Source organism: Osmerus eperlanus, chromosome 28 (genome assembly GCF_963692335.1).
Source record: "Osmerus eperlanus chromosome 28, fOsmEpe2.1, whole genome shotgun sequence".
NCBI lineage: Eukaryota > Metazoa > Chordata > Actinopteri > Osmeriformes > Osmeridae > Osmerus > Osmerus eperlanus.
The window spans coordinates 1,096,659-1,112,540 of NC_085045.1; the positions used below are offsets into that span (position 1 = coordinate 1,096,659).

A 15,882-nucleotide genomic window follows, 5' to 3' on the forward strand; every position below is an offset into this window, starting at 1 on the left:
GCTAAGTGTAGGGTGTGTAACAGATAAACTCCTGCCATACACGTTTAATATGCTAATGTGTGTAGTTCTGCATCATTACAAATGTGTGTTTCTATACATAAGCGTGTGCCATTATGAGGAAATGTCTGAGAGTGTGTGTGAAGTGTGAGTGTGTGTGAAGTGTGAGTTTCTCATTTTCAGTCCCTCTGTCCTTCTAAGGCTTTCAGGCCTTCCCTCTCAGAACTGCCAAGATTCCTCCCCTAGCTGGTCTGGATGAGGGTGATCATGCCAACCCTGGCATGGTTCACTCTGGCTTAAGTGACCTTGGCCTGTGCTAACCTAGCCTGGCCTGTGCTAGCCTGGCCTGTGCAGAACTGAGGCTACAGAATGGTTTTGACATGACTGTAACAGTTCCTGCTACACCTGCATGCCAAATATGAACATGTGAAAATGAGAGTCAATTGATTCTGACATCCAAGGAGACCCCAATGACAGAGTCAGACAGGAGCCGAAAGTGTGTATGAAGGTGTGTGTGTTTGTAAAGGAGTATGTGTGTGTGTGTGGAGAGGTATATGTGGATGTGTGTGTTTGAAAAGGACAGTGTGTGTAAAGGAGTCTGTGTGTGTAGAGGTGTGTGTGGATGTAGAGTGTGTGTGTGTGTGTAGAGGTGTGTGTGTGTGGATGTAGAATGTGTGTGCGTGTGTGTGTGTGTGTGTGTAGAGGTGTGTGTGTGTGGATGTAGAATGTGTGTGTGTGTAGAGGTGTGTGTGTGTGTAGAGGTGTGTGTGTGTGGATGTAGAATGTGTGTGTGTGTGTGTGTGTAGAGGTGTGTGTGTGTGTGTAGAGGTGTGTGTGTGTGGATGTAGAATGTGTGTGTGTGTAGAGGTGTGTGTGTGTGTAGAGGTGTGTGTGGATGTAGAGTGTGTGTGTGTGTGTAGAGGTGTGTGTGTGTGGATGTAGAATGTGTGTGCGTGTGTGTGTGTAGAGGTGTGTGTGTGTGTGTAGAGGTGTGTGTGTGTGGATGTAGAATGTGTGTGTGTGTAGAGGTGTGTGTGTGTGTAGAGGTGTGTGTGTGTGTGTAGAGGTGTGTGTGTGTGTAGAGGTGTGTGTGTGTGTAGAGGTGTGTGTGTGTGTGTAGAGGTGTGTGTGTGTGGAGGTAGAGCAGCCATCTCAAACTGACGGCCAACGGGTCACTTCCCTCCCCACTCCCCCCTCCCCCCTCCCTACGGCTAGCGACATGATGCCGAAAATATAATATACAATTAATATAATATATATATATATTTAAAACATTTTACTAGTAGTTTTATATACGACGTATATGAAACTACTAGTAAAAATTATTATATAGACCGTCAGTTTGAGATCCCTGATGTAGAGTCAGTGTGTGTGTAATGGAGAGTGTGAGTATGTAGAGGAGTGTATATGTGTGTGTGGATGTAGAGTGGGTGTGTGTGTGGATGTAGAGTGGGTGTGTGTGCTTCTGAATTACCTTGGGGGGGTCGTAGAGCTCTAGCAGGTATCTCTCTCCTCCTTCTCCTTCTCCTCCAACTCCTCCTCCACCTCCTCCACCTCCTCCTCCTCCTCCTCCTTCTCCTCCAACTCCTCCACCCAGACCGTCTCTGGTCTTCCTGACCTTTAGCCGGCAGCGCTGCCAGTGTGGCTGGCTGTCTGAGATGGTCTCATCCTCCAGCAGGTACCTGAGCTGCCAGGTCTGCCCCTCCGCCCGACGTCTGGTGCTCCCGCCTCGGATACGGGTCGCCAGGCGATCCAGGAAGTGCTGTGCCGGCGAGGAGGAGCCAAGGGCTTTGGCCTTGTAGGCGCTGCTAAGGGGCCTCACCTCCTCCACGGTCGCCACGCCGACTCTGTCTCCCGGCGAAGGTACCGCCGGCCCGTTGGGATTGGCCGGCGGGCCCTGGGGGAGGGGCTCTTTCTTAAAGAGACGGCGCACGCTTTGCCGTATCTGGTTCACGGGAAAGTGAGTGACCTGCGTGGGGGAGGAGGAGGGGGAGGAGGAGGGGGGGCACTCCACTCCCGGCCTCAGTTCCTCCTGACTGCGGCTGCGTACGACCGGCGCCCGCGGCTCCGCCTCCCGCCCCCCCCGGACCAGGCTGCGCCTTCGGGGAGAAAACAGCAAAGAGGGAAGGGCCGGCGGATCGCCCCGCCTCCCGGTAATCCAGCGCCCCCGAGAAGGAAGTGATGCGTAGCCGTCCTATCACGGTGGGCGGGCTGGGACGGTGGGGGCAGGGCGGGAGGGGGCGGAGTCGAGACCGCTGGCCGCGCCGGCGGGAGTTTGGCGGCCTCGCAGTGGAAGTGCTGCTGGAAGAGGAGGCAGAAGTGGCGAGCGAGAATGTCCGAAGACACAGCATCCTGGTCGGGGCGCTCGCTGGCGAACAGCCGGTAGTGGGAGGCCAACTGACGGGCCGTGGTGATGGCGTGCTGCTCGCAGAACTCCCTCCAGCCTCTAGGGGGTGCTGCTAGGGAAGCTGAGGTTGTGGCAGGATGGATAGTGTCACCATTCATTGCAGTAACCAGCACAGCTGAGAATCACTGCAGGAGAGAGGGAGGGGTGGAGGAAAGGAGAGGAAAAAGAAAAGTCAGAAAAGAGAAAAAAACACGCAAATGAACATCAACAACACCAGCTAAAACGTCCCAACACTGTTCACTGAGAGAACTTCTGAATGAAGGATGCAACACTAACACAGCGAGAGCTCTGACGACTGAGTCAAAGCAGCCAGCAGCTGTACCATCTGCTGGCTGGATCTTCTTGCAGCAGGGAGGAGGAAGAGATTTGCGGTTTCGGAGGTTCCTCTGTTCCTCCCATCCTTTTAACTGTGGATCCATGCGGGACCTGTGTGTGTGCGCGCACGTGTGTGTGAGTGTGTGTGTGTGAGTGTGTGTGTGTGTGTGTGTGTGACCCTCCAGTCTCCTAACTTCTCTAATGAATGCAGAAGGGGTAGTGGGCGGACTACAAAATCAGATGAGATGCCAATCTATAATGGGCTTGTTCCACATCGTGCTACTGAGGGGGAGGGGGAGAGAGAGAGAGAGAGAGAGAGAGAGAGAGAGAGAGAGAGAGAGAGAGAGAGAGAGAGAGAGAGAGAGAGAGAGAGAGAGAGAGAGAGAGAGAGAGAGAGAGAGAGAGAGAGAGAGAGAGAGAGAGAGAGAGAGAGAGAGAGAGAGAGAGAGAGAGAGAGAGAGAGAGAGAGAGAGAGAGAGAGAGAGAGAGAGGCTGGTTATATTAGACTCAGGCTGAGTGAAGGCCAGAGAGAGGCTATCAGGAGGATATCTCAATGGTGAGTGTGTGTGTGTGTGTGAGAGTGTGTGTGTGAGTGTGTGTGTGTGTGTGTGTGTGTGTGTGTGTGTGTGTGTGTGTGGGTGAGTGTGTGAGTGTGTGTATCAGTGTAAGGGATCCGCTTCTCTATTTTAAAGAGTACAAACACATGAGCAAGAATACCTTCTCTATGTCCTCCCCTTCTCCCCTCCCCTCACCCAGTTCTCTCCCCCTCTCATTGCTCCTCCACTTACAATGAATAATCCTCTTGCACTCAGCTAGGACAGCAGGACAGGAGGACAGGAGGAGAGGAGAAGTGAGGAAAGGAGACAAGAGGAGACAGGAAAGTAGAGGAGAAATTAGGAAAGGAGAGGAAAACAGGAAAGTAGACGAGAGGAGAGTAGAGGGGAAGTGGAGAGAAGCTGGCTCAACAGATCAGACAAACCACAAAGCTGAGAGAAGGAGAGGAGAGGGGGGGGGGAAGAGAGGGGGGGGAGACGGGGTGGAAGAAAAGACAGTTTTTATCTCCAACCTCACATCTTCAACCTTTAAATGGAACCCAACCCCTCTTCACAAACACACTCTCTCCTCTACACACACACACCCATATACCTCTACACACACACACACACACACACACCCACACACACTCTCAAGACAAAGGCACACACACACACACACACACACTCCCTTTCCCCCTCTGTCCTGTCAGCTCAGTGTTGTGTGTGGGCAGAGTGGGGACACTGACGTCACAGACGAACGTGTGTTACATGACAGACTTGGCACGGTGTGATGTTGCGTCACCACAAGCAACACCATTCCCTCGCCTTCACTGAGCATGCCCAGAGCTCCATCCCTAGGTGCCCACTGAGCATGCCCAGAGCTCCATCCCTAGGTGCCCACTGAGCATGCCCAGAGCTCCGTCCCTAGGTGCCCACTGAGCATGCCCAGAGCTCCGTCCCTAGGTGCCCACTGATCATGCTCAGAGGATCACCCTCCATGGCCCCACACGCTTGTTTCTATCAGCATGACTCAGCACCTTCACACGCTCTGCTTGCCTGTGTGTTGACTGGCTGCCTGTGTGCTGACTGGCTGCCTGGTTGACTGGCTGTCTGTGTGCTGACTGGCTGCCTGTGTGCTGACTGGCTGCCTGTGTGCTGACTGGCTGTCTGTGTGCTGACTGGCTGCCTGTGTGTTGACTGGCTGTCTGTGTGCTGACTGGCTGTCTGTGTGCTGACTGGCTGCCTGTGTGCTGACTGGCTGCCTGTGTGTTGACTGGCTGCCTGTGTGCTGACTGGCTGTCTGTGTGCTGACTGGTTGCCTGTGTGCTGACTGGCTGCCTGTGTGCTGACTGGCTGCCTGTGTGTTGACTGGCTGCCTGTGTGCTGACTGGCTGTCTGTGTGCTGACTGGCTGTCTGTGTGCTGACTGGCTGCCTGTGTGCTGACTGGCTGCCTGTGTGCTGACTGGCTGTCTGTGTGTTGACTGGCTGTCTGTGTGCTGACTGGCTGCCTGTGTGTTGACTGGCTGCCAGGACACAGGACACAAGTGAGACAGAGAGAGAGAGAAAGAGTGACAGAGAGCGAGAGAGTATTGTCTATTTATATCTGTTATGTTGTCAGAGGTCTGTATCCTCCACACGCCACAAACACAGCCCCCCCCCCTGTGGAGATAGGGATTCACGGTTACTCCACAGGTCAGAGGGTAACACATCACCATCACTAGCTGTCTGGGTCTGGTCTGGGTCTGGTCCTGGTCTGGTTTAGTGTGGTTAGTCTGTTCTCATTCTCAGTTACCTTTGGTCTGCTCTGGGTAGCAATCACAGGAAACCCTGCCCTGCCCTGGCAACAGAACTGACTCTCAGTCTCACTATCACACACACACACACACACACACACACACAGTCATGCACTGAGCGCACACACACACACCCACGCACACTCTGGGCCTGGGCCGGCTGTGACGGGGTAAGAGGCTGGCGTTGTGAGCACAGATGAGCTGGGTCTCTGTGTAGACCGCTCAGGGGTGCTGTATGGCTACGTCCAGCCCTCCCCTGCCCCCGTTTGCATACCCGGGACAGCAAACAGACAACAATGCTAGCTCCAGCACACAGACAACAATGCTAGCTCCAGCTCCAGCACACAACACACAATGCTGCTATTCTTGTGACGCAAAACAACTCAAACGACTCACAGACCATTTCCTGAATTCTGAAAATGAGGGTGAGAGAAAGAGAGAGGGAGAGAGAGGGGGAGGGAGAGAGAGAGAGAGAGAGAGAGAGACAAGACAGGACAGGACAGAATTCCAGGGTCTCTCTTATGAGACGGTTTACACGTCACACACACACACACACAGGACAGGAAGCCAGATCCTGTCATTATCTTTGGAGAGAATAACAGGGAGTGTGAATTACAAAGAGACAGCAGAGACGTGTGGAATGAAAGACATGCAGAGGGGAGAGAGAGAGAGAGAGAGAGAGAGAGAGAGAGAGAGAGAGAGAGAGAGAGAGAGAGAGAGAGAGAGAGAGAGAGAGAGAGAGAGAGAGAGAGAGAGAGAGAGAGAGAGAGAGAGAGAGAGAGAGAGAGAGAGAGAGAGAGAGGGAGAGGGAGAGGGAGAGGGAGAGGGAGAGGGAGAGGGAGAGGGAGAGGGAGAGGGAGAGGGAGAGGGAGAGATAGAGATAGAGATAGAGATAGAGATAGAGATAGAGATAGAGATAGAGATAGAGATAGAGGGAGAGAGAGGGAAAGAGAGAGGGAGAGAGAGAGAGGGAGAGAGAAAATGAAAGGATGAGAGGAAGAACAAAAGGGAATCCTTTCATTACTTCCCTACTCTCTCTCTGTCTCTGTCTCTACTCGGTCTCTACTCTGTCTCTACTCGGTCTCTACTTTCTCTAAGTGGGTCTGCCCCTCTCTCTCTCTGTCTCTCTCTCTCTCTCTCTCTCTCTCTCTCTCTCTCTCTCTCTCTCTCTCTCTAAGTCTGGATATAGGCTGAGCCGCCTTTAGCCAAGACAATGGTTTTCCCACAGCCGACCAGGGTCTTAGCATACGAAAACACAGGCAGCCACAGGTCCTGATAAACCAGGAGGAATGCTAGAGAACGTGTCAGTGTACAACTGGCTTCCAGTCCTTGATAGATAGATGTTAAGACAGTGGATTATCTAAGCCACGGAGGCAAGCTTATAGTCTTTGTTGCTACCTTATTCGACTGCTAATCCTGCTAGCTTGCTTGGCATCTGACATGGATGGACTTCTGAACCGTGAGCTTTCCCCTGCTCTCCAGAACTAGACAGTTCCCCAGGCCAGGGGGCTGTGGAAAGGGTAGGGGAGGCTGGGGGAGGCTTGAAGAGGGTAGGGGAGGCTAGGGGAGGATGGGAGAGGAGAGGCTAGGGGAGGATGGGAGAGGAGAGGCTGGAGGAGGGGAGGTGAGGCTGGGGTATGAGAGTCTGGAGGAGGGTAGGTGAGGCTGGGGTAGGAGAGTCTGGAGGAGGGTAGGTGAGGCTGGGGGAGGAGAGGCTGGAAGAGGCTAGGGGAGGAGAGGCTGGAGGAGGCTGGGGGAGGAGAGGCTGGAGGAGGCTGGGGGAGGAGAGGCTGGAGGAGGGTAGATGAGGCTGGGGGAGGAGAGGCTGGAGGAGGGTAGATGAGGCTGGGGGAGGAGAGGCTGGAGGAGGGTAGATGAGGCTGGGGGAGGAGAGGCTGGAGGAGGGTAGGGGAGGAGAGGCTGGAGGAGGGTAGGTGAGGCTGGGGGAGGAGAGGCTGGAAGAGGCTAGGGGAGGAGAGGCTGGAGGAGGCTGGGGGAGGAGAGGCTGGAGGAGGCTGGGGGAGGAGAGGCTGGAGGAGGGTAGATGAGGCTGGGGGAGGAGAGGCTGGAGGAGGGTAGATGAGGCTGGGGGAGGAGAGGCTGGAGGAGGGTAGGGGAGGAGAGGCTGGAGGAGGGTAGGTGAGGATGGGGGAGGAGAGGCTGGAGGAGGCTGAGGAGGAGGAGGTCTGACCACCATGTTAACTCCACCAGATCTCAGTTTTCCTCTCTAAATGGGACTCTGTTTCCATGCCACCCACGCAAAACGCACACCAAACGGTCTGTCCCCGAGATCCCGTTCTCTCCACCTCCGCCCGGTCAAAACACCGCCTGCCAATCACTGGCGTTGAGAATACACACAATCACAGCTAATGTTTAAACATCATGACAGAAAATGTACGAAAACACGTCCAGAAAAGACAAAGAACTTCCAATATAACAAACTTCACAGAGAGAGAGAGGGAGAGAGACACAGAGACAGAGAGAGAGAGAGGGAGAGGGAGAGAGTATTGTCTATTTATATCTGCTATGTCGTCAGAGGTCTGTATCCTCCTGCTTTCACTTCTACAGCTCACTTCTTCTTAGGCCTTCAGTCCCAATACACACACACACACACACACACACACACACACACACACACACTACACCAAAAACATCCAACGACACACCCTAGTTCTCGTAGGCAAGTTGACAAGTTGGTTCTAACAGTAGTGTTCTACTATGTCCAGGATTTGTGACACTGTGTGATATATTCCCCCGGCAGCCTTCTGTGATCGTCCTGCACCTCAAACACACATCAACGGCTACATTAAACAAATATCTGATATCAAATAAACCTCAATACCGCACAGAGAGCCTGACACACACACTTATATTTACATTTAGTCATTTAGCAGACGCTCTTATCCAGAGCGACTTACAGTAAGTACAGGGACATTCTCCCCGAGGCAAGTAGGGTGAAGTGCCTTGCCCAAGGACACAATGTCATTTGGCACAGCCAGGAATCGAACCAACGACCTTCTGATTAATAGCCCGACTCCCTAACCACTGAGCCATCTGACACTTACCACATCATTCTAACCTGTCATGTGTGTGTGTGTGTATGTGTGTACATGTACAGGTAAGAATGTCTAACAAGCTGATTCTTGAAACCGGAAAGCCCTCAGGCAATACAACTTCACAGGGTGTGTGTGTGTGTGTGTGTATGTTTTTGTGGTCACACACACACACGTGCGCCTGAGTTGCTAGTCATGCTAACCAGGAGAGAGGTCCCCATATCACTGGTTCACATCATAACACACTGTACCCTAGTGGAGGGAGGGGCCCCTGCCGCTCTCCCTACCCCCTCTTTCTCTCCCTTCATTATTTCTCCCCCTCTCTATCCCTCCCTCTCACTTTCTCCCTCCCTACGCCCTCTCTCCCTCTCCCTACCACCCCCCCTCCCTGTCTCCCTCTCCTCCCCAGGTCCCTTAGAACAGGCCAGGTGTCTGTGGGTCACCGTGTCTCCCACCAGTGCTGGGACTCTCGTAGGGCTGCAGGCAGTGGAGGTCCAGGGCAGGGAGTCTAGTGCACTACGGCCTGGCCTGTCACACACAGAACAGGCCTACCCAAACACACATACAGAACAGGCCTACGCAAACACACATACAGAACAGGCCTACCCAAACACACATACAGAACAGGCCTACGCAAACACACATACAGAACAGGCCTACCCAAACACACATACAGAACAGGCCTACCCAAACACACATACAGAACAGGCCTACCCAAACACACATACAGAACAGGCCTACGCAAACACACATACAGAACAGGCCTATGCAAACACACACACAGAACAGGCCTACGCAAACACACTCACAGAACAGGATGAATGGACAACTAAAGCAAGAGTACAGGCGTGCTGATCCTCACACACACACACTCACACACACCATAATACAGGTATTATTCAATTCAGGACTGACAACCCCCACAGGTCTTTCCCCAGAATCACATTCACAATTCCTACTAAATGGGTTGTGGTCACACCACAGTCATTATAAAATATGTCATACTTACACCCTGGAAGGTATTTCAATTTATTGAGCTCAATTAACTAGTTTTAATTAGGTTTTCCCACAGAGTGTTTTAGTTTTTTTACTTACTGTTAATAAGGAGTTGTAATGCAACTATGAGAGGGCGGGCTTAATGCAGTGCGGGGTCAAAATGGTGCAACTTTGCATCATTTACTGGCCACGGCTCAAGTCATTTGACTACCCTGCATCTGTTATGCTTAGCTCACAAGCATAACAATAATAGTGGCACCTTGTTGTGTTCTGTCATGTAAACATGCTGTCAATTGAGCCAGAGAAGCGAGGGCCGTATTAGCTACAGCGCTAACTGTAGGCTACGCAATGGGGCTATTGCGCACGGCCCTTTAAATAGCTTCTAAAACCAAAAATACTTTAACATCAAGAACAACATGCACAAACAAAACCATCCCTTGCATCTGTACACCAACTTGTTTGAACTTTTTAAACTATGGTTTTCCTTTTTTTTTCCCAGACCAAGGCGCAAGCACGGTCAGAACCAGGTCCACATTTGACACTCGGGCACTTGACAACAGTGTAGGCAGCCTACTCACGTTCTCCGTTATCTTGGACGGACACCCACTTCACGACGACACACCAAAAAGTTGGACTTCGCATAACGGAAATACGTTGTGAAGCATTTAAAATAACCCAAACAAACGTCGGTCAAGAGCAACAAATATATATCTGAAATGTACCTGCAAGCCAAAAAGCCCGTTGCTGTCTCTCTCATGTTGAAAAAGTGCAACAGACCTCCGCAAAGTTTCAGGAAGGAAACCCAGACACGGAAAGAACTACTGACTCTCTCATCATTTCCGTTGACAAAAATGTGCCGCGGTCGAGTGTGCAAAATGTAGCCTACAGACCTGCGAAATGCGCTTTAGCCTTGACAAATGGAAATATTTAGGTCATACATGTCCCTGATAATATCAGACTCGGTATTTGAGTTTCTGTGGTATTTTTCGTTCTCTGAAAATGGGTTCAGATTAATGACTAAATAGTACATAGTTAGATTTGACTAATCTGATCCATATAGTTTTCATATATTTCTCGCGAGATTCACTGTCCGACTTTTAATCATTAGTAGGTTAATAACAGTTTTACCTGTCAACGATAGTTATAATACCTTTGTTTGAACTGGTCATTGCTCTATAAGATAAAATAGGCTAAAACAAATGGAAATTAAATAACTGTAGGATGCTCTAAAGGTGTACAATTACAGTGTATATATATATATATATATATATATATATAATATAATTAGCAAGATGCGCACCTGATAGGAGACATGACAACTTCATAAAACGACTATAGTCCCCCAAATACTCACGTTAAACAAATATTGAACGACATCTGGTGGACGTCGATTTAAATTACACTTCTTCTTTTGGTTGTGTGGCGGCAACTTTAAAGAGAAGGCACAATTGGACCGTAATTTGCTATATTAAAAGTATAACGCTAAATCTTCAAGTTAATCAGCTGTGGGTCCTTTCTAAGGAAACCAATTTTTACAAATCATTCAAACCAGAAGATAACATTAACCGTTTATTGTTTTTTCATACTATTGGCTTTTTTTAAGTACCCCTTTAGTGATGATCACTTAAATCGAAGCAGTTTATTCGGTATATAAAGGTAAACTGGGGATTGATTGTAGAACAAACAGGCATCGTTGTAATAGTCAGGAGTTTCGACCATTAAGACCGAAGATAAATAACAATGACTTAAGAGATAATTTCCCTTATTTGGCACGAATATACACAATTGAAATGTGAAGTTGGCGCATATGAATGATTCTAAATACAAAAGGTTATCTACACAGAGATTTAAACGTTACACATTACACAAAGTAAGAAGCATTATAAAACGTTTATATAACTCCTTGGTCTCATCCATCCATCGGTATCTCTGATCTGTATTGACATGATTGGTGACAGTAACATAAGGAGAATTGATTCGATCACCAAATCGATTCATTCTGTAATTACACTTCAAAGACGCAAGGAAGAATGCATTTCTATTCAAATAGGTCTCATATCTTCTTAGTACAACGGTGTGGTTATCAGAATGTGGTCGCATCCTTAACAGTGTCACATGTTCAGTTGATTGCATCAGATCGGTACCATAAGAATCCTGCATCTCTCTCTCCCACGATCAGAAAACCTTTAGTCAATGATCAGTTACCTTTTTCATCAACAAAAAGCACAAAATGAAAAATAATAATTACAGTACTGCGCAAGGTGCATCGAAGCTGGTCAATTGGGTCACACCATTGTCACAAAGTAAGGAAATTGCACCAAGGTGAGATTTTGGCAAAAAAATAAACAAGGCACAAATTGAAAATATAAAAGGTATAAAAAAAAAACGAATAAAAGCAAGTTATCAAAAAAAGATAGAAAAGGAATAAAGAGTTGTTTCCAATGGTCCCTCCTCGCAAAAACTACAAGTTCAAAGGAGATTAACGTGTACTCTCCGCGCAGACAGACACTCAGCAACAAAAACATAACCTTGTAACAATATAAAACAGCGATCTGAGCTGCTGGCATTTTGTAGTTCTCTTAGGTGATCAAAAACAAAACAGACACATAGAAAGAAATGAGTTTTGATATTAAAAACAAACGAAATCAGCCAAAGGAGGCTTTAACATCCAGGAAAGTACTGCTTGTCAGCGAGTTTCCACCTCAAGTCTGGAAGAACAGTGAGTTGGGCTACGTTCAGTAAGGCTGGAATAGTGCAGAATGTTCCAGAATGAAGAGGTCTGTGTTTATTGGACGAGACACAAACCCTCTCAGGTACGGGGACCCACGTTCGTTTGTGACATTTCTCTCCAAAACGTTACACCCTCCTGGAAGTGAGGTGAAGCAAATTAATGTGATCATAAAATCGTTTTTGCATCATTTTGAACAGCTGCGCACATTAAGCACAAAAGGAAGAATGTGTGTGTGTATGCAGGTGTGTGTGTGTGCATGTGTGTGTGTATGCAGGTGTGTGTGCATGTGTGCATGTGCGCGTGTCCTCTCACTGGCCCTGCAGCCACTCCACCCTCAGTTCATCCACTTCCTGTCCGTACCAGTCGTGAAGCTTGGAGAAGCACCCGGTACCTGGAGACACCGGGCTCTCCAGCGAGGCACCCCGTCTCCGGGGGGGCACCGGGGGGGGCCTGACCCCGTCCCCCCTGACCCCGTCCCCCTCCCACGGCACGCAGGCAGAGTGGCACTCCGCTCCGTTGGCTAGAGCGGGGAGCTTGCTCCAGGATACCCCGTTCTCTCTGGAGCAGCCCGACCCCGAATGCAGCTCCTCTGGCTGGCCGCGAGGGCTGCCTGCCCCCTGGGGGCCCGGGGGGACGTCCCCCAGGCCGGAGGAGGAGGCAGGAGCTCCCGACCTGGACCACCCCCCCCCCCGGCGTCTTCCTGGAGGGGGGCTTGCACCTCCCCTGCGCCCCCCCACTCCCCCCCCCCCCCTGGATCTCCTCCAGCTGCCTCTCCAGCTCCCCCACCACCAGCCTCATGTAGTCGAAGCTGGCGCGCGACAGCGCCTTCACCCACGACTCCATGGCCGCATGGCTGTCGGCGGACATCTTGTAGGCGCGGGCTTTGGCGCAGTCGAACTTCACGGCGAAGGCGAACTCCTCTGCGGACTCGCAGAGCTCCACGGTGCAGCCCTCCAGGACGATGACGCCGATCGGCTGCCGGCTCTCCCGCTCCTCGAAGTAGAACAGCAGGTTCCCCTTCAGGATGAACCAGCGGCGGTGATACGCCGTGTTCCGCTCGCCCTTCTTGAACAGGAAGCCCGTCTTGTCCGGCGGCGATTCGCTGGTGGCGTAGTGAGCCAGGCTCACCTCGTTCAGCTTCATGGCTGGCCTCTCCGCACGCGCGCGCGGGGGGGGGGGGCAGCGACCCCCGGGGTTCCCAGGCTGGGGAGATTAAACCTGAACGACAGGCAGCGTTTGCGCCGGTAAAACAATAGGAACTGAACTGCATCAACTGAACCTGCTCTTCATTGCGTCGACTAAAACAGGTTAAACAAGACTACTGCCGTCCTGAATGAGGAAGACCTGTAGTTCTTTATGCTAATGTAAAGGAAGAGCTGAAGGCTACAGAGGGGGAACGGTACAGAGGGGGATTTGAACCTGCGCTGAGCTGTGCTCATCCCACCCTGGGACTGTGTTCTGTTGGTTCTGTGTGTTTGTCTGAGCTCACTAGCATGCTGTGATACACAGGGGGATATACTTGGTCTCCACCGTGAGTTAGCATTACACTGTCAGCTCCTCCACCAGACTGAGTCTACTGTACACAAACAAAACACACAATGGACTGAGGTGCGTTTGTAAATCACAACCTCCACAGTGGGTGTGTTCATTTCGCAGACCCTTTCATCCAAAGCGACGTACAGGGGGGAATTCGAACCTTTGACCTTGTGATCTGCTGTCTAATACTCTGATAAACCCTTCTCCATAGAGAGGCTAGGTCAGGTCGGACTTTGTAAGCTTTAACGCAAGGTCAGAGGAGCTGGTCACCTGGACAAGGGCCATATCAGGTCAGGTGGTGTCTGAGATAGCTGCAGGACTACTAACACTGACCTTCGGGCCAGTGTGAAATTGTTCTCCAGAATTTCCACAATGCGTTTCTACAGACAGGCGGCTTCCACAGTATTAGACTACTGTAACAGTGTCATACACAGCTGGCTATCCTCTGCCCAACTCTCTGTGTATGCTTGACAAGCACAGAAATGCACACATCCAGAACTACTCTGCCACTGTGAGCTCTGACAGAATACCAGTTGGAACCACTGGATCTGAGGACGGTACTCACCAGTCTATCTATATCTCATATCCAGTTGTTCTTCAGCCGCTTACCCACGACCCTTGGGCAATTGGACTTCACCCAAAAACAGCATATTTTCCTCTCTCGCTTTTTCTCTCTCTCTCTCTCTCTCTCTCTCTCTCTCTCTCTCTCTCTCTCTCTCTCTCTCTCTCTCTCTCTCTCTCTCTCTCTCTCTCTCTCTCAACTCCGCTGTGGTCTAAACCTGGAGGGAAGATAGCGACAATATTATGCAGGGTAAGCGTGAAAGAGAAATGTGTGAAACGAGATTACGTACTAATAAGTGTCAGGGATGATGTGTATCAGAACCACTCTACTGAAAATGGGAATCCCCAAATGTAACAACGAACGTCCATAATAAGACGATCTTGGCCTGGCAAGGTTATTCCTTAATCATATAAAGAATTAAAGGAACTGTAGCCAGTATCGCAGCAAGCAAGATAATCTTATTTACAGTGGCATGACTAAGTGTCAGGTGGGCGTTATGTTTGTCACAAGCTTTGACACATCGTTTGCGTAGCTATTCCTACAACTGTTAACACGTTAGCGGTCTTAAATCATTGATACTTTCCACATACTTCTACGTTATTGATAAAAACCTGCAATTCAGTCAAACCAAGCACAGAACAAGACAGACAGACAGACAGACAGACAGACAGGGCTGAACAAAAACAATCAAGGTTGTTCCTCCCAGTCTTGCTAGCTAGACTGCTTGTTCACTAAAGGGGCAGGCAGTCGTGAAAATAATCCAACGTCAGCACAATTCACTTAATTTGCTATAGGCCTATGAGTTCACGGTATACATTTTGGTTTTCTGTTATTTAGAAAAGAGAAATGATGCAGGTAATATGTAGGTTCATGTCGATATGTTCTTTTTCCTCATACCTCTGCGGTCCGTAGCCGTTCAGATCGCCAGTTTTTTCCTGCTCTCGACCCCTTTTCCTCCACGTATAGGTCACGTGCTTCATCTGGCACGCACAGTGTTTTGGGGCAGAGTTTTGAGTGCGCAACTACTCACCAATTTGCAATGTGTTTATATTTTAAACGTATTTTTTTTTACAGGCAAACTATTCGTAACTAACTTCGATTCACTATTTACTTGTAACTATATACTATAAGATCACTCGCTGTAATCTACCATCCCACAAAGTTCAATCTTAGACTGCTTCAATGAGGAACGAATAGATACAAATAGTTCTCTTTACTCTGAGTTACAGATTAAGATGGTATTGCAGGTAATGCAGTCATCACTGATTCAGGCATTTCAGTTACAAACAGTTATACAAATTAACCAATCAACACATACGAGAAATAATTCTGTAATTCACATATTAAAGGGGTCCAGTAATGCACAAAATATAGAGAAGGAACAGAAGTGTTGAGTGGGGCACGATATTTATAAATGTAAATCTTATATTTTGGTGATCATCCGTTCCTCGAATCATTCAGTCGAGAGATGTGGTGGGGTGTAGTGTCAATCTGTCCACATGAAGGTAGTGATCAAAGGAGTGATGGGTGCGTTCCAATACTCCAACGACAGCTCCTTCAGTCATGTGCATAGGAGACCACAGTGTTGACAAACTAGAGGAAGAATCGGGCATGCGGTCATTCAGTTTCATGCCTTCTCTGACAAAGCACATCAATGCATTTGGTTTAATCTACATAGCTTGTTCTGTGTTAAACATGTTCACTAGTCTTCTTCACACATAACAATGATCTAGATTATTTTTTTCTTATTTATATAAATAACGTTCTCTCACTATAGAAATAAATTCTCCATGTATGCCCTGCCGAGAACCACAGATAACAAGACAATGACGACCATCTCTGAAATCGCCTCTTTCAGTCCAACAGATTATCAAAAATATCATCTCTTTAAACGTTAAAATCTCTGTAGAAAAATGTCGGAAATATACAGTATATATACACGGATATACAGTAGG

At 49.4% G+C, this 15,882-nt stretch overlaps 3 protein-coding genes across 4 annotated transcripts in view; 1 reads left to right on the plus strand and 2 right to left on the minus strand.

Moving 5' to 3' along the window:
- The window catches only part of sh2b3 (SH2B adaptor protein 3), a 22,799-nt gene extending 12,792 nt beyond the window's left edge, over positions 1 to 10,007 (minus strand). Inside the window, 4 exon segments of the mRNA XM_062454960.1 lie at positions 1,472 to 1,996; positions 1,998 to 2,201; positions 2,203 to 2,529; positions 9,677 to 10,007. Of these exon segments, the coding sequence (XP_062310944.1) occupies positions 1,472 to 1,996; positions 1,998 to 2,201; positions 2,203 to 2,502 (1,029 nt within the window). The 5' untranslated portion in view covers positions 2,503 to 2,529; positions 9,677 to 10,007.
- The window catches only part of hsd17b4 (hydroxysteroid (17-beta) dehydrogenase 4), a 92,984-nt gene that overhangs the window by 53,498 nt on the left and 23,604 nt on the right, over positions 1 to 15,882 (plus strand). The window lies entirely within an intron of this gene.
- pheta1 (PH domain containing endocytic trafficking adaptor 1) lies at positions 10,661 to 14,944 on the minus strand. Its single transcript, XM_062454954.1, is given in 4 exon segments — positions 10,661 to 12,525; positions 12,527 to 13,047; positions 13,931 to 14,144; positions 14,825 to 14,944. Coding segments are annotated over 2 exon segments (834 nt in total). The 5' UTR covers positions 12,973 to 13,047; positions 13,931 to 14,144; positions 14,825 to 14,944; the 3' UTR covers positions 10,661 to 12,137.